Below are 18,647 nucleotides of genomic sequence, written 5' to 3'. Positions count from 1 at the left end.
CCCCGACTTTTTTTCACACGCTTTCAACCCTGCGGTTTATTGCGGTGATGCGGCGCTAGTGTTAGCGCGGCGGCACTGGCGTTAGCGCACCTGGTTATAGGCCTCAGTACACAGAGTTTAACGCTCGTGCCGCATTAGCGTTAAACTCTTTCTGTGTACCGAGGCCTATAACCAGGTGCGCTAACGCTAGCCCTGCCCTAACCCTAGCGCCGCACTACCGTTAAACTCTCCTTCTGTGTACCGAGGCTTATAACCAGGTGCGCTCTGTAGGCCAGGAATTATGGTATATATGTGTGTGTGTGTGTGTGTGTATACATATTTATTTCCTCAACTGCAGTGAGCGCCAGATGTCTATTAGGGGTATGTCGTCACTTTGGGGATGCCTTTATTTGTAAAAATTAATTTATACATTGATGATATTGAATAATACAACCGTAGTTCCTCACATAGAAGCCAGTATTCTTAAAACGAACCCAAAGTTTCTACTAGATGGTCTTTGTCAGAGGAGAGGTCCTAAGTAATACGAAAGATATGTTAAAGAGGTAGTTTCTGTGCGGGTGTCTGCATAGTGCTTGCGCAAAGACGCCGAGTCCCGGCGTCGGGAGCTGCACATCCGCACCTACGCCGTCATCCCCCTCAACGAGGAGTGCGGCATCATCGAGTGGGTCAACAACACGGCCGGGCTCCGACACATCCTCACCAAGCTGTACAAGGAGAGAGGTACGCCAGGCCGAGATGGCGGCTTTACGGATCCCAGGGGTGACCCCGCGGCGTCCACGTTTTCAGGTGTGTACTTGTCGGGCAAGGAGCTGAGGAAGCTGATCCTCCCCAAGACCGCCCCGTTCGAGGAGAAGCTCCGCATACACAAGGAGGTGCTGTGCGCCCGGCACCCCCCCGTCTTCTACGAGTGGTTCCTGCGCACCTTCCCCGACCCCACGTCGTGGTACGATGCAAGCGCTCGTATTCGAACCCCCCCCCCCACCATCTTTGCTTATACAAAAAACAATCAAAATGACATTATGCAAATCTGTTTTTTAATGGATTTGTTTATTTTTTTTCTGATCAGCACTGACCTGCATCAGATTTCATAAAATAATGTAAATAAAAAATGTCCAGGTCATGTAAAAATAATTTTTCTGTGTCTTGCAAAAATGGCACTTTATCAAAACATGTATCAGAATCAGCTTTATTGGCCAAGTGTGTAAAACTCGCATATAGACCTGTGCAGATGAGACAAGGGGACTTTGCTTGGAAGCACATACCTCGGGTCAAAAAGTTTTCCACATGCATGCGTTTTGTAATTTTCTTTGTGTAAGCAGTGCACATTAACCAGGATGTGCAACAAAGCTGCTAATGTATATAAAAGTAGACGTCATGACAAAATTCATCGATTAAAATTGGTGAATAGCCCGACTGACATTTAGCATTTTTTTTTTTTTTTTTTTTTGTGCTTGTAGGTACAGCAGCCGCTCCGCATACTGCCGCTCCATTGCCGTCATGTCCATGGTGGGCTACGTCCTAGGCCTTGGGGACCGCCACGGCGAGAACATCCTATTTGACTCCTTCACGGGGGACTGCGTGCACGTGGACTTCAACTGCCTCTTTAATAAGGTTTGCTTTGATTATTTTACAATACAGCGACGCCGCTGTTCTCGACCACAATCCGTTCCAGAAAACGGTTCGAGAAGTGATTTGTTCGAAAACCGAATCGATGTTTCCCATTACGATGAATGGAAAAGGAAATAATGCGTTCCGAGCCTAAAAAATTTGGATTTTTTTAAGCATTTTTTTTTTTTTAGCTTTTCCTGATAATAAACTGCATAGTAGAAATACGTGTACAATTTAAATAGTTAATACGTGGGTACGTCCGCTGCTTCCGCCGCGCGCATTGTTATTTACGGGTTTTGTCGGGGACGTTCGAGTACCAATTTTCGTTCGAAAAAAGAGGCAAAAAAATCTCGAAATTTTCGTTTGAAAACGGTGACGTTCAAGGACCGAGGCTTTACTATATAAATATTATTATTATTATTACCTTGACTTATGTATGGATTTCAGTAATTCTGTGACAGAGCTTATAAATATATTTACTTGAGTATCAAATCTATTTTCCCGATTGAAAGCAACTGAAATGCAATTTAAGGGGGAGACGTTCGACGTGCCCGAAGTGGTCCCGTTCCGCCTGACCCACAACATGCTGCACGCCATGGGGCCCATGGGCACCGAGGGCCTCTTCAGGCAGGCCTGCGAGGTCACGCTGAGGCTGATGCGGGACCAGCGGGAGCCTCTCATGAGGTACCCGCAATCTCAGGTTGAAGCCTGAATCTGCGGCCATAAAAACGTTTATCTCATTTTTTTCAAGTTTTTTTTTTTTTTTCAAATGTGCCGATGTAATTCTATAATATTATAGTATACGTGATTAAAAGCTTTCTCACCTTTTATGAATGACTGAATTTTTTTTTTGTCCACTTCCTTTTTCCCCTCCGAGTGTTCTGAAGACTTTCCTCCACGACCCCCTGGTGGAATGGAGCAAACAAGGCAAAGGACTTTGCAAAACTCAGGCTCACGAGACCGGCGAGATCGTCAACGAAAAGGTGGGCAGAACTTTCAAACCTTTCCAAGTCGGCTTAAACGGTATTAACAGGCGCTGGGTCCCGCGCCAGGCCAAAACGCACGTGTGCGACATCGAGCAGCGTCTCCAGGGCGTGATCAAGAGCCGCAACAAAGTTCTGGGACTGCCCCTGTCCATCGAGGGCCACGTACACTACCTGATTCAGGAGGCCACGGACGACAAGCTGCTCTGTCTGATGTACCTGGGCTGGGGGCCCTACCTGTAACGTGCGCACTTTCCATATTTGCTTTCATATTCACCAGCCCCAGTTATCCCTCGCGAGTTCCTGTTTTCTGGAACCCGCCCTTTATGTACATGTTTTTGTCAATAAATGAGTTTTATGTTTTGTACCTTTTTACACGTGTTTCACAACAAGCAGTTGTTTGGAAGATGGTGGACGGTTGTTCAAGAACAGGTTTCAAGATGTTTATTTGATGTTCCCTGTTGAGGTTTATTGTCAAACAAGACGTATAAAAAAAAAATAAATTGCGTGATTCTGAAATGTATGTTATGTTTCAGTTTTGGGTAACCTAGTCTAGCCTAGTTTACCTAATTTTAGGAGGAATTTTTGAACATGCCAGTATTCTGCGTAAGACTTTTTTTTTTTTTTTTTTAATAAGTGACATGAAGTCAGACTTTTCCTGTTTTAGGTCAATTAGCATTGCCATAATTATTTATCTTTGCTAAATGTTAAAATGAATATTTTGGGGGCTACAAATTTATATGTGCGTTTCAGGATGAGGGGAGTTGCTGTAGCTGTTCTGTATAAAAAAGCAACTTTCCATTTTCTAGCATCATACATTTGTCATCCTCTTTTTTTACACTAAAATGTGAAAATAAGTTACAAAGAAAACTAATACTTTTGTAATGTTAAGTTCAAATTTAAAAAAGTAAACTAAATAACCAAATAGGCGGCACGGTGGATCAGCTGGTAAAGCGTTGGCCTCACAGTTCCGAGGACCCGGGTTCGATCCCGGCCCCGCCTGTGTGGAGTTTGCATGTTCTCCCCGTGCCCGCGTGGCTTTTCTCCGGGCACTCCGGTTTCCTCCCACTTCCCAAAAACATGCAACATTAATTGGACACTCTAAATTGCCCATAGGTGTGATTGTGAGTGTGGCTGTTTGTCTCGATGTGCCCTGCGATTGGCTGGCGACCAGTTCAGGGTGTACCCTGCCTCCTGCCTGTCGACAGCTGGGATAGGCTCCAGCACTCCCCGTGACCCTAGTGAGGATAAGTGCCAAAGAAAATGGATGGATGGATATATATAAAATATACATTTGGCATCGTTATGTTTTATGGTTACATTTTCCATTCCATTTTTCGTATTTGTATATACAGTATTTCTAAGTCGTCGTAGAAACACTTTTAATATGTGTGGAAACTAATTATTTATTTTTCATTTGATCAAGATAATGTTTTTGCAGCTCAAGGTCACTTTTTTTTTTTAAGAAAAAGTATCCGAATACATCTGAAACAATAAGCGCCTTTTTCACCTAATGACGCGACAGCGCCCCGACATACAGGTGAGCGGATATGACGTCATGTAACCGCGTCACACCTGTGGTCGAAGAAGAAATTACAAATACAACATGGCTTCCTCTGTGGGAAGAATTTTGTCCCGATTATTCGTTAAATTATTGGAAAACACGGTTAAAGGCTCCACTTTTTGTACCTTAAATTTGATGTCGAGGTGAGAACACAACAATTGAAGACGTAGTTGACAACAAGCGAGCAATTTTTTAAAGGGTTTTTTTTTTTTTTTTTTCACGAGCGGTGAGGCAAGGCAAGAAAGGGGCCATGCTTGTTTTGCTGCTTTTTCCTGGAGGACCTTTTCCTATCAAACAAATGACGACGGCGTCGTGAGAGGCGGCATCTCCCCGCTCCCTCCTCCAGGTGGTGTTGGAGGGGAAGCTATCCAAAGCCACCCCCCCCCCCTCCTCCTCCTGACTCCCGGCTCCTCCTGACTTGACGCCCGGCGCGTCAAGTTGCCCGCCCGCCCGCACAACTTTTGTCAGTTCCACGGCGACGCGACAGGTACGCCGAGGGGGGCCCCCGGAAGAAGCGGCACCGTTCAGCGTCAGGTTTGGGGTTGTTTTACGACCACACATCGGGGCCCGAAACATGACGGAGCAAGGGAAGAAGGTCATTCTGGTGGTGGTGGATATTCTCTGCGTCTTTATTGGTGAGTTATATTTAGTTATTTACATTTTTATTGCATTGTGACTGTACTTAATTTCTTAAATCAAAACAAAAGTTGGGAAACGATGAAAAGTGACGACTGAGATTGCTCAAGACAAGCACATGTTTTATCCATTTATCATCTTTTCGTTGGCCACACAACAAGTTGCACCATGCAGAGTAGGCTAGAAAACACGTTGTGGTAAATACTACACGGTCGGTTTAGTGCAGCTCGTGCTAAACATTTTGTGAGCCAATTAAAACATATTTGAAAATCTCACAAATCTCAAAACACATTTCACTCCACTATTGGTTATACCTGGTGACAGTGGAATAACAGTATTTATCCTAAATGTCGCTGTACTACGCTGGCAAAGATACATGATTTGAAGTAAATAAAGTGCCATTTTGGATCATTTCCCGTGGCGAACCCGACCCAAGTGATTTGGAGTCACCAGCACCGAAATGTGTTCTCTGACTATCTTGTTCAAACAAGCCGTAGTCGATGTGTATTTCCCAACACGCGAGGAATGCTGCAGGGTCTGTGTTGCGCGTGCACGCGGAGCACAGGACATAAAAATGTTTGGCTGGTAACTTCTTATTAGATTTGGAATAATGCACCAACTTAAGTTTTTGTAAGTGGTAAGTGGCAGGTAAAGCAGCTTTTTGCAAAATTGATCATGTACACTGTATACCCCTCCAAAAAACATCAATTTATGATGAAGGGAGTTGAGTACTTGACATATTTTTAAAATCTTCCCATAAAATGATTTATTCTTAATAGTAAGTATAAATATTAATAAAATAGACTATTTTAAAAATGTTTTTTAAATTATATGATCGTTTAAATTGTTAATTATAAATAGTTTCAAAGTAGATTTAACATGAATTATTTTATAGTAGACATTTTACAATCCACATTTTTTTCTTTGTCTAAGATTTTTTTTTTGTCAAGAGGCTGAAATTGTGAGGATTTGGACAATTTTAAGTTAAAGTCTCTAAATGTTTCATCAATTCCCAAACTAGTTATTGATAAATATGGCAATCGTTTAGTTTTTGATAAATCCATTAATACTTGCACCTCTACTCTTAATACTATATTTCATCAACTTAGTTGTGGTTAGTACTGGGTACATACTGTACATGAAGTTCTGTTGCCTGCTTCCGAGCCGTACGGGAAATACGTGACTCTTACTTCAAGGGCCCTTTGAGAAATTGATGCTGTTGTCGTTGTCACCACGGTAACGGTTGTATCCATTTTTTGGTGCCCCCCCCCCCAACATTGATTTTTTTTTGACAAGATGATGTGATTCAGCGGTAATGCAAGTTTTTATGGCATTTAATGTGACTTTGTGGCCTCACGAGTGACCCAATCTGACTTGTAGTCTAATCCACAAACAGGTTTTTTGCGTGTGTTCTGTGCGGCAAACAAAACGACTTGCGGGAGCTTGCCAGGGTCTCCAGCGCCGATATTAGAACGTGTCAGAATCGACACCCTCCAGGTGTTGTCGGTGTCCCATCAGCGTCAAAGCGCCTTGTAGGTGGGAAGATACCGGGAGCTACTTTACAAACTGTGACTGTGGAATGTTAGCTGGAATTTGAGCTAGCGTGGGCTAGGCGTCTCGTCGCTCAAATGTATTTATTTATGTATTTATTTTGTCGGCGGTAATGTGATGAAAGCAGAGTTGACCTCGATTCAATCGATGACGTCAATGATACTGACTAACGTGATAATCACGCGAACGGATCATGAAATTTGTTGCCAACACACACTCATCAACGCTATTGGCGTTATTATTCATTTTTGAGGTGTGCCAATTCAGTATAATGCCTTCCAAGATTTTATGACTAGTTATTTTTTTTTCTTTTCCAATTTTGAACGCGATAGCACGACGGCGCATAAAGTACTTTACTGGCTGTAAAAAAAAAAAAAAAACACAAGGGGTGTGTGTGCACTAATTTCATAAAACTATGCAAAACTGTGATAGGTTTGAGTTTTTAAGAATAGTTGGCATGATTACACAATTCCATTATTGGCTATAAAAAATTCTGAGAGGGAAGGTTGAGTTCATCAGATTATCTGGAGATTAATTTCATGAACAAGTATCTGATTTTCCAGTTGTTGTTGTTTTTTTATTAAATTTGATTTTTGCCCCAAATTTTGTTATTTCCGTCGAGTTTCTCCAGTCCAGCACTTGATGGCCGCCTCCACTGAGACGCTTCATGACCTTTAGGCCTCGCCAATCCTCCATTTGAGTTAGTGATTGGGAAAAAAAAAAAAAAAAAGAGTAAAAATAGACATTTGTCGCAAGTCCACCAGCACGTTAGGCCCGCTGGCAGGACAAAGATCGGGTTTCAAGAGATCAAAAATGGAACAGCTGAATCAATCAGAATAGTAACAGTCGGAAGAAAGGCCAATGTGGAAGCCCGAAGGAGCGTCCGGATCGGGTGTCGCAAAATCGAACCGCACCGATGAGCGCTAGGTTACGGATGGGAATGCAAGTCCGTGAAATTATTCTAAAGAATTGTGCAAACGGTAGGGGTGCACTTGTCCCATGTAGTGACGGTTCTCATAACACAGTACTGTAATTTCTGGCCTACAGCGCGCACCTGGTTATAAGCCTCACCCAGTACATTTGTAAAGGAAATACCATTTGGTACATGCATACCCCGCAGCTGTGTTTAAAAAAAAAAAAAAAAAACAAGTGCCCACATTGAAACACGAGATATTTACAAAGACGGTACGAAGAGAGTTTAACGCTAGCAATATTGTAACTCTAGTGCCGCCACGCTAATGCTAGTGCCGCTGGCCAAACCCTAGTGCCGTGCTAACAGGGCCGCTTAAAAAAAATACTGGACTGAGATATTGCACTAACACGCTAGCGCAGCGCTAACAGGGCCGGACCGGTAAAAGTCACTTCCTCGGCACATATATTCCACCGGTCTCACGCTTACCTTTTCCGCTCAAGTGTCCCCCCTTGCGGCCGTTAGGAAGAAATGCACAAATTAGCCGCATCACTGCATAAACCGCAGGGTTGAAAGCGTGTGGAAATTACGTTACAGATTCGACAAGTTACAGGAAGTGGAACTGCTTCACAACCTGGCCACATGTCTACTGTGTAAACAAGCAGCGCAGATCAAACTCTGGCTAGCGGATGTTGCGGACAGCGATCGCTTTCGGATGCACGTCAAACTCATTTCTGTCGCGGTTTCCCTTCCAGGTACTTAATAAAACCATTGAAATGTTTCGTGGCCTCGTCGTAGTATAACACATAGACAACAAACTAGTTTTGAAATCTGACGTCAAAGATTGCGGTTCATACAACTATTGTTCAATCTACTCTAACAAAAATTTCTTCAAATATCTCAACTGAATTATGTTTTGCAGCTGATGCAGCAGGATTGTCAAATGATTTTTCAAGAAGACAAACTATTGATGTTGTGCCGAATTATTGGAGCTTATTGCGACAGCGCCATTTTTAGTGTTTTGATCTCGTGGGTGCACGAATATCGCAGAGAGAGAGAGAGAGAGAATGACGGTCACCATGACAACGTAGCCCCCCCCCAACACGTTACAGTCAAAGTGAAAAAGATCCGCTCCATACAAACAGAGATACCGATGCAAAAATAAATCTGAAATACTTCCCTCTCTTCAAATGAAATGCCCACATTTCAAATGAAAACATATTTCTCGGGCTGCCACGCTGAGGAGTGAGTCCTGTTCCTGTTCCCCTTCAATATTTCGACTCAAGCAAGAATGAAAAAAAATGCAGTATTCAGTTTCTAATGTTATAAATAAAAAATGATAAGACTGAACCGTGAGCTAGAAATATCATCATATCCCATTTTGTGCGCCTCGGCCGCTTTGGGGCAGTAGAAGACCGACCTACAGGTAAATGGCGAGTCGGCCCCTATCGCCATTTCCGTACAGCAGTAATATTAGTTAGTAATATTAGTAAGGTAATTTATACCTACTACTACTGTTCGATTATCTTTCTAAATGTGTTGCACCACCATTTGTGATCAGAGAGCCATTGCTGAGATGGTACCACCCAGAGATGCTAACTATTAGCTTGTGCGCCTATGGTGTTTTGTATGCTAGCTTTAAGATAGCGGAGCTACGCCTTTGTTTTAAAAATACAATGTCATGATTTTTTGTTTGATATTTAGTTTGACATGCACCTTCATCTGACAGTTGCACTACACGGCCTTCAACCGAAATGCCTTTTACAATCGGACCCGTGTTCTGCCTCGTAACATGGCGGGACGTCTTTCGAAGGACACTTGGGGTTGTTCTTCAACCTACGGGCCACCTGATGACTGACAGGCAGGAATGATAATAACCATCTTCTGGCTTCTTTTTTGCACCCCCCCCCCCCCACTCTTTAACTACAGGATGTATTTACACGCTGTCGACACGCTGATCGTCCGTTTTGCGGGCATCTTTGGTGCTGTCGGATTAAAACGTGGGGATCGGACGGTAGTTTTGGTGTACAGTGTGTGAAGTCCCAGATGTGATCTTCTCATGACTTTTGTGTGTGTGTGGTGTGTGTGTGGTTAAAACCACCATTACAGCCCCCCCGCCCACCCCTCACCCCTAAAATCGTGTGCATGTTTGCGTGTCCCCGTGTGTGGGGGGCAGATGGCGTCGGAATGTGCTGAATGTCCACAACTCTCAATCCGCGTGTTTTATTTTGCCCCCTTCCCCTCAGCGGTCAAACGTCCATCCTGTCATTATGCGTTAGCCCTCCATCTTTGACCGCCGGCGAGAAGCCCCTTCCGCGGCGCCCCGTACGAGCTGCCATTTTTCAATGATGTTATTACGCGGCGTTTGTTCCGTATAAGTGGCACCGATGCAGAAAAGCGGGTAAGGACAAGTTGCAGTAGTTAGGGGGGCACCGGGTTTCGAGCGCCGTCGCCCACTCAGGTCTGTGCCGCCCGACCGTGCCGGCTACCTTTCCGTCATGAAGCCGCGTCGAGTCACGTAATGAGATGTTCGCTTGTCCTGTCCAAGTTTTTTTTTTTTTTTCTTTTTTTGGAAAGAAACAGTATTGTAGTAATATATTTGAGGATTATCTATACCACGGTCCGTAAATATTTGTGTTTTAGAGCAGGATTTGGTTCATATCAAACAAGGCTTGAAGTACGACTTTGCTCCACGACTATTTGCTCATACTCGAGGCTACTTTTTCAAGTTGGTGTTTGACAACTGTTAACCGTCACTGCAGATTGTTATTGAGGTGCTATTTTGGACCAAAGTTGAAATGTCACTCACAAACACACACACACACACACACACACACATTCTCAGTATCTGCCAAATATATGTCAGAGTAAAAGTGAGAACTATTGACTCTTGCTGCCTCGCAATCCCATGCAAAAATGAAAGTGAGAAAGTGAAGAGAAAATGTGCGTGCGTGGTGTAGAGTTCCCATCATTTTTCATTTGTCAGGGTCCTGTTTATTAAAAAAAAAAAAAAAAAAAATCCCATGGCGAGGGGAATAAAAATTTGCAAGTTGCCCGTTTCTTCTTCACTTCAATATTCTTTTATTTGTTTCATTTATTTATTTTCTTGAGCTTGTTTTCGCAGCAGGTCCGGACAGGTTTAGTCTCCCAGAATGACCTTTGAACCCGGCAGAAGTATGAAGCATCGATGTTATCGCACACAAAATGATTTTATTTTTCAATGACGGGATACTGCTAAAAATAAATCTTTCGACCACATGTGTCAAACTCAAGGCCCGGGGGCCAAATATGGCCCGTCTCATGATTTTGTGTGTCCCGCAAAGGCAAATTATGAGTATCAACTTGCATGATTTGAAAAAAAATCTGTGCTGAAGTTTCAAATTGTCATATCATAAATGATAACATTGAGATATTGATAGCAATAGTCTGTGCCCAAACAATAGCAATAGTTACCCTTGATTTGTGATGACAAAACTTAGCTAATAAATTTCATCTGTAAATATGACGAGGTGAAAGATTTTCATGGTTTCACATTCATAACGGCCCTCTGAGGGAAATTGTAACTACAATGTGGCCGGCGGCAAAAATGAGTTCGACACCCCTGCTTTAGACCAGCTAGCAACATAAGCAGCCTTTAGCTAACATCAACTTGTTCACGTTTGTGGACATCCATATTAGTTAGGACCGTGGGGGTGGGGGGGGCGTGGGGGTAGTGAGGTGGTCTCATAATATTATCACTGTGGAACAAATGAGAAAGAAGGGGGGTGGGAAAGTCTTGTTTTCGTAAAGATTCTGTGAGCGAGGTGAAACGTCGCTCCTGGTGTAACACTCGAGTGTGACGTGGACTAAGCAGCAGTCGCGAATGGCCACGAGACAACAAACTCGAGCAAAGTGTGTGCGGAGTCTGCGGAGTCAGCCATACGTCAAAAAATAAAATAAAATGAAAATTTGTAAAAAATGTTCACGTCTCGGCGCTTACCCGCGTCTATCTCTGCCGGCCTGGGGACGCTGACCATCGAGGCCCTGAATAACAGGAACACTTTCCACTTCCTTCTGGTGCCGAGGGTCAATAGGAAGTTGTACTTGTGTCTGATCCCAAATTCCATCTTGTTTATTTTTCCAGAGTGGAATCGGGGGGGGGGGGGGGGGGGGTATTGGGAAAGTATGAAACAATCCTTTCCCTTGTTTCTCTTTAAAATCTCTGGACATAAAAACCGTCTTTGCGAGACCGTCTTCATTTTTCTCTGTAAAAGTTGACTCAAATCAAGCAAAAAAAAAAAAAATAATTTAATCTACGATCGTCCAGCTACGGTAGCTCCTGGGGGTCCTCGGTTTACCAAAATCCCGCCATGTCAGGTTTTGAGGTTCAAATGATCCGCCGTGAACTAGTTTGCGCATCGCTGTAAGAATATGTGGTCACGTGGGACAGGAAGGAATGCTCAGTTAACCACACACTAGTATTTGTCGCAAATTATGTTCTTTATATAAATATTTGATGTAATTATGACTTTACTACTGCCTCTGTCGAAAACAGCGGACCCTCATAATGGTTTAAAACCAACTGTCAAAACAAGAAAGGAGTTCATCAGGGGCAAGAAGTGCAAAGTTGTAGACTGCCCAAGTCAGTCTCCAGACTTAAACCCTACAGAGTATGCATTTTTGGCTTTTTAAAGACGGGAATCGGTGTATCCATCCATTTTCTTAGCAACTTATCCCCACAAGCTTCATAGGAGTGCTGGAGCCTACCCCAGATGTCATCTGGGAGGAGGCGGGGTACACCCTGAACTGGTCGCCGGCCAATCGCAGGGCACGTCGGGATAAACGACTGCCGCACTCACAATCACACCTGCAATGCACGATGGATCTTAATCAATATATTAATCGCAGTTTATTATCTCTTTCAAATGAGGGGATTAAAGTGACAAAAGCAGAGATACCTGGAAAAAAAAAACACATATTGCATGTACAGAAAGAAAATATTGGTACTTCTTTAAGTCCCGCCAATGCTGCAATCCGGTCCAGTCCTTCACTGATTGTGCCATGGAAGGACCCGGATGGCGCTTGACCGCGCCATCGGTGTGTTTTGTTTTGAAGGCCGGCGCCGTCGCACAATCGCGGCCGACCGCGCTGGCGGCCGTCTTATCAAAATGTTATGCTTGCGCCCTGCAGAGCAAACAGGAGGGCAGCGCACGCTGGACCTGTCGGGCGGGATAATGGACGCCATTTTTCTGAGCTAAGCGCCGGGGGGGGGGGGGGGGGGTCCTTTCATCGGAACTTGTCGGTGGGTTTTCCTCCGCCATAAAGAGAAAACAAAGGCTTGAAAAATGTGGCCAGCGACAAATTGGAAGAATTGTTCCGATGTTGAAAAGGCTCATCTGAATTATATGGAAGTTGTTTGTAGCTAGTCAGGCACGCTGGATCAGCTGGTAAAGCGTGAGCCTCACAGTTCTGAGGACCCCGTTCGATCCCGGCCCCAGCTGTGTGGGTTTTCTCCAGGCGCTCCGGTTTCCTCCGGCATCCCAAAAACATGCAACATTAATTGGACACCTTAAATTGCCCCTAGGTGTGATTGGAAGTGCGCCCTTTTGTCTCTTTGTGCCCTGCGATTGGCTGGCAACTAGTTCAGGGTGTACCCTGCCTCCCGCGACCCTTGTGAGGATAAGTGGCAAAGAAAATGGATGGATGGAGCTAGTCAAAAAAAATGATCAGTTAAAGTGAAGTAGATTTCATGTTATATGTTTGTTTTTATACAGCACAAAACTTTGCAGTTCTCTTTTTCCTATTAAGTTTCTTGCTTTTATTTTGGCGGGCCAGAACAGATTTATTGGCATTCCCATTCATTTCAAAGAGGGGAGATGATCTGATAAGTTATTTGAGTTATGAGCAGGGTCACATAGATCAAATTCATGTCAAGGTACCAGTGTACAATGAACTCTTACCCCGGTTTGCTTTTCGGAAATTCACCTATTCGCATTTTTTTTTTTTTTTGGGGGGGGGGGGGCGTGTAGGAATTGGGTACTCTTTCAATTATTCTCTTAAAATGACATAAAATGACACGAAAGCCCTAATTTTTGGAGCAGTTTAGCCTGGATTGTTAGCGGAAATTCACGGGGAGGCTTCTTCTGATTCATTTTTACGTGTCTTTTGGAGTTCACGTTAGTGGCATAGTTGTAGTTTAAACAAATAATCTAGCAAGTCACAGTCGGGGTTGGAGGGTGGGGGACATTTTTTTTTTTTTTTGCTATTCCCAGCAAGTCGTGCTCCTCCGCGTGTCACCAGTCGTCTTTGGTTGCACTTTCTTTCAGAGTCGGTCCCACAGTCTGGAGGAAGGAAGCGACGCGTTAAGAGGTTTCTCGCCTCGCTCGTGCTTCATAAAGCCCAAAACCATCCATTCTTCGCCGGTATTAGCTTTGGCAGCGGAGTGACCAGATCAGGAAAACAGGAAAAGTCATTTGAGTCCTGGACTATTGTTCAGCTCAGATTTAGGAGACAGCATTATGTCCTCCGCTCTTAAAGTCTACTTGGAGCCGGGAGTCTTTTTGGCCACAGAGCAAGCCGTCACCTGACCTTTCTCGAGCCGCCGTCGGCCCGGAGCAGGCACGCACGCCGGCCTCGGCCGAGTTGAAAGTTCCCGATCAGCGGCTCGGCGTGCCGTGCGGCCTCCCCCTTTGAGACGGACCCGAACCCCCTCCCGACACTCGCGCGGGTCCAAATGATTCCGCTGAAAAAGTTTTGTGCCAATCGCAGAACTCGCACCGAAAACCACTTGAGGCGGATCCTGTTGGCTGACGAGCGCCAGTAGAACCATATTGCGTGAAGATTAAGGCAAGGACCAAAGGAGACCGGATCGGACCGCTGGGACGGTCTGAGCGCTCCCCCGTGCTGAAAAGTCTCCCCGTGATTAATGCGCACGCATGTATATTTTGCAAACTTGCGGCCAGTCTGGAAAGCTACTTTCCCAGTCATGTCTGATACTTTTCTAGTCTGGATTATGAATTTGTGCCTATGTGGGCCATCGTTGGCGTTATAAGTGGTGTAACCCGAACCCCGCCCCCCCCTAGCGGCCTTGCCCTCAGCCATCCTGACGTTGATGTTCAGCCCCTACCAGAGAGGCATCGACTGCGACGACAAGAGCATCGACTACCCCTACAAGAGAGACACCATCTCTCACGGCGCCATGGCGGCCGTCACCGTCACCAGTTCCATCGTCATCGTGAGTCGATGCCCGCCGGGTTCCGAGCTCCGCATGGGCCGTGAACGCTCGCCATGCTAGCATTAGCGTTGTTTTGTCGGTCAAGGAGATCGACGATTACTAAAATAATAATAATAATATGCGTCCTGTGATGAAAACAATTTCTGAGTCCCGCTTACGGTCGTGGTTGCGCCGCTCAGATCACGAGCGGCGAGGCCTACCTGGTGCACACCAAGCGTCTGCACTCCAACTCCCAGTTCAACCAGTACCTGTCGGCGCTCTACAAGGTGGTGGGCACCTTCCTGTTCGGCGCCGCCGTCAGCCAGTCGCTCACCGACCTGGCCAAGTTCACCATCGGGCGGCCCCGCCCCAACTTCTTGGCCGTGTGCGCCCCCGCCGGCTGCAGCGGGTACGTGCTGCGCATCAACTGCACCGGCAGCTTGCGCAACGTCACCGAGTCGAGGTGGGTCGCCGTGGCAACCAATGTAAAAGATGAAAAAAAAATCAAGCGAATGAAAAACACAAGAAACTGGAAAAAAATTGAGAATATTGCAGAAAAAAAGGAATCATTATATTAAAACCAGGGGAAAGAAGCATAGTGCTAATTTGATGTAAACTAACTTTTTTTGTGCAAAAATTTCAATTTTTTTAAATCTAATTTAACATAAAAAGTCATTTTATGAGTGCTCTGTTGCTATAATTAAATGTAAGAATTCAATAAAAAAATACTACAAATTATATATTTCAGTTTATATAATTAATTGAATCAATAAAAATAGAAAAAAATATATATTTTGCTTTATATAAATAATTTAATCAATAAAAATAATTTATATAAATATATAATGTATTTATATAAAGTAGACTCACTGGTTAGAGCACTGGTTTGGTGAACCAGGGGTTGTGGGTTCGTATCCCACTGGGGCCTCCACTCCCTGAGAAGGGTTGCGTCAGGCGGCGTAAAAATTGGGCCAAACAAATACGTGCGTTCATCTGAGATGACGCCGAAAGAAACTTTATATCAAGTACACTCAACCATGAAAGCAACTCGGAAAAAAAAAAAAAAAGAAATTCTTGAAATTGATCGTGAAATTTCAGGATTATAAAATTCTGGAAAACAAAGCTTTTCGTTTTCTGAGAAGGAATTGTGTAGATAGGGTGTGGTTGAAGTACCACAAGTGGTACGCAGGCGCCCTCTAGTGGTACTCGGAAGCCTTACCGAATCCAAAGTTCCAATTTTTTTTCCTCGTTTCCTGCAAAGTTACTTCAGTTTTTGTGAAAGAAACGAAAATGGGTTGTGCGCTTCTCAAGCTGACTTTTGGCAACTCCGTTGTTCAGGTTGTCCTTCTACTCGGGCCACTCGTCGTTCGGGATGTACTGCATGCTCTTCCTGTCGGTGAGTGCGGATCACACACATCTACGCACACGGACACACACTGATTGTGCGATTGTGGGCCGCCCTTCAGCTGTACGTGCAGGCCCGCGTGCAAGGCAAGTGGACCCGGCTGGTGCGGCCCACCATCCAGTTTTTCCTGGTGGCCTTCTCGCTGTACGTGGGCTACACGCGCGTCTCCGACTACAAGCACCACTGGAGCGACGTGCTGGTGGGACTCCTGCAGGGGGCGCTCATCGCCGTCCTCACCGTGAGTACAGCCGCGCCGATCGGTCTCGAACGGTGGGTCCGAGACCCAGAAGAAGAAGAAGAAGAAAAAAAAAATGACGGTGGGGTCGTCGGTGTACACGGATGACATTTCAATATTACAAACGCTATCCGAATTAATTTCATCTGGTCCAAAAAGGCGTGTGCTCGGCCGGCTTTACTCTTTTTCTGTTTTTATAAAAAATGTTTGTCGTTATGACTTCTACACAAAAAAAAAAAAAAAAATCAAATCTTGGTCACTGAATTTTTATAAACTCTTGATAAAAATGTATATTTAATATATAGATGTTCTACATTGACAATAATTGAAATAAATTAAAACAGATAGAAATATGGAATTAACAAAATAGTACTAAAATATGCCCGCCAAATAATTTATATTACATACAAAATACATTATTAAAGTAAAAACGTGGTTCATGAAAACTAATAAATAATACAAATAAATAAAATAACAAATCAAAATATAGTTCATAAATCAAGAATACGTACTAAATCAAAAAAACTAACGCAATACATAAAATCAGAGCATAAGACACAAATGGAAAAATAATAAAACAAGCCGCGACTTTTTTCACACGCTTTCAACCTTGTGGTTTACGCGGTGCTGCGGCGCTAGCATTAGCACCGCGCTAATCCTAATGTTGCACTCACGCTAGCCCCGCGCTACCGTTAAACTCTGTCCGTGTACTGAGGCAGGCGCCGCTCTATAGGCCGCGTATTACGGTACTTCAATATGCATTGGTGCCTTGGCTTACAAGTTTATTTGGTCCTAGGACCACGGTAGTAACTCACAACCCTCAAATCAAATTTCTCCGTTGAAATAAAAATAACCAATAAATAAGCCAATTCCAGCACCGCCCAAGTCAACAACTTTTTAGTGCAAAAAAATAGCACGCTACGTACAGTATTGGAAAAACGTACAATTTTTGCAGATAAAGATGAAGTTACGCGTCGTTTACATACTTTAGTCTGCGGGTGTTGCTGTGGCTTGGATGAAAATGTTTAAAGGTTTTGGAGTACTGCTAAATCCACGCCAATTTTGTTCGCCTGTCTGTGGCATTTCACTCACCCATTAAGCTAGCAAACGTTTTGCCTGGTTTGATTAAATATTCACTTTTTTTTTTCTACCGTATGTTGAGTCTTCCAGTCAACTTTTTGGCCTTTTTTTTGTTGTTGTTGTTTTAAGAATTGTACACCATCTCGTATTATAATTTTAAAAAAGCAAAAGAAGAATTGTTCGCTTTCCGCAATAGAAGAAAAAAAAAAAAAAAGGCGCTTTTTGTGAAGTTCGCCACCACTCGAGCTCCCAACTCAAGTCGGGTCACTTGTGAGGCGAGGTGCCGCTGAAAAATAAAAAATAAAATTGAAAAAAACCTTTCTATTGAAGGTTAAATACGTGTCGGACTTCTTCAAGCAGCGCGGCGAGCCGGCGCGCACGCGGACGGACGCGGCCGACGGCGAGCGTCTGGAGCGCAAACCGAGCCCGCAGCGCGCCAACCACTACAACTACTCGCCGCCCGTATGACATCGCGACACGCAGCCACCGACGCCATTTCACGTCCGCGACCGCCAGTTGGGACTTATCTCCAAAATACGCCATCGTGTCGAGTGTACATGCGTTATATCAATATGTGACATGATGCCATATTTTTGTTACGGTTTGTTTGGAGCGTTGATGCTGTGACTTGATGGGGGGGGGGGTAGATAGTGTGGAAAAAATTCATTTTTAATTTTTGGGATGAGACTGTTGCTGCTTTACCACTAAAATTTTACCTTTTTACAAGCAGGACTGCTCACTGCTTGAGCTAACGCGTTTTTATTACAGTATTGTTTTCATTTTTTTGTTTTTATCCATGACAACTGTACCGTATCGAATAAAATTTATTATTTTTACATACTGTAGTGCTCATATTCTGTGAAAATTAAAATTTATATGATCATTTTTATTACCAAATAGAGTTAGAATTTCAGATTTTTTAAGTTGAATCAACTTATTAATTCCAAGCAAAAAAAAAATGTATTTTCCGGGACATTTTTGCCATCTTCCCGCTTCCCCGAAGTCAGAGTGGACACTTGATCCATCGCTTTTCGCCACACCATAATTTGGACTGAAGTCGCCGATGATGTAGCGGTACGCACGCCCGAAGTTGGTGCGGGCAGCGCGGGATCGATTCCCGCCCCGCGACTGACTGGCGACCAGTTCAGGGTGCAGTCCGCCTTTCGCCCGGAGCTCGTCGGGATAGGCTCCAGCTTTCCCGCAACCCTTGTGAGTATAAGCGGCTTGGATAATGACGTGACATGATTTTGAACTGTTAAAATTGTTGGGGTCTTTTTTTTTTTTTAATATCCTTAAATCTTTGACATCTTTTTCCGCTCCGCAGCCGGTAGCGGTTTTCCCTTGCGTTAACATATTAATCTATTGAATTCATATTCCAGAAATGGCAAGTTAATCGCCGTCGCATATTCCAGAAATGGCAAGTTAATCGCCGTCGCATACGCTGAATTTATTATTTATTGCTTTGAAACTGTAAGGCTTGAGT

At 44.1% G+C, this 18,647-nt stretch overlaps 2 protein-coding genes across 2 annotated transcripts in view; both read left to right on the top strand.

Annotated features, from left to right (window-relative positions):
• The window catches only part of atr (ATR serine/threonine kinase), a 33,101-nt gene extending 29,915 nt beyond the window's left edge, over nucleotides 1–3,186 (top strand). Inside the window, exons 43-48 of the mRNA XM_061843127.1 lie at nucleotides 570–720; nucleotides 787–943; nucleotides 1,458–1,611; nucleotides 2,141–2,292; nucleotides 2,486–2,591; nucleotides 2,661–3,186. Coding sequence (XP_061699111.1) covers nucleotides 570–720; nucleotides 787–943; nucleotides 1,458–1,611; nucleotides 2,141–2,292; nucleotides 2,486–2,591; nucleotides 2,661–2,834 — 894 coding nt within the window. The 3' untranslated portion in view covers nucleotides 2,835–3,186. The remainder of the gene's footprint in view (nucleotides 1–569; nucleotides 721–786; nucleotides 944–1,457; nucleotides 1,612–2,140; nucleotides 2,293–2,485; nucleotides 2,592–2,660) is intronic.
• Nucleotides 3,187–4,153: 967 nt separating this feature from the next.
• LOC133512985 (phospholipid phosphatase 2-like) lies at nucleotides 4,154–18,000 on the top strand. The gene is made up of 6 exons (XM_061843128.1): nucleotides 4,154–4,790; nucleotides 14,314–14,465; nucleotides 14,645–14,907; nucleotides 15,783–15,840; nucleotides 15,911–16,087; nucleotides 17,495–18,000. Exons 1-6 carry the CDS (start codon nucleotides 4,730–4,732, stop codon nucleotides 17,630–17,632), a joined length of 849 nt encoding a protein of 282 aa, XP_061699112.1. The 5' UTR covers nucleotides 4,154–4,729; the 3' UTR covers nucleotides 17,633–18,000.
• Nucleotides 18,001–18,647: the final 647 nt, after the last annotated feature.

Source organism: Syngnathoides biaculeatus, chromosome 15, assembly GCF_019802595.1.
Source record: "Syngnathoides biaculeatus isolate LvHL_M chromosome 15, ASM1980259v1, whole genome shotgun sequence".
In the NCBI taxonomy this organism is placed as follows: domain Eukaryota; kingdom Metazoa; phylum Chordata; class Actinopteri; order Syngnathiformes; family Syngnathidae; genus Syngnathoides; species Syngnathoides biaculeatus.
This window is presented reverse-complemented; position numbering and strand designations above follow the sequence as displayed.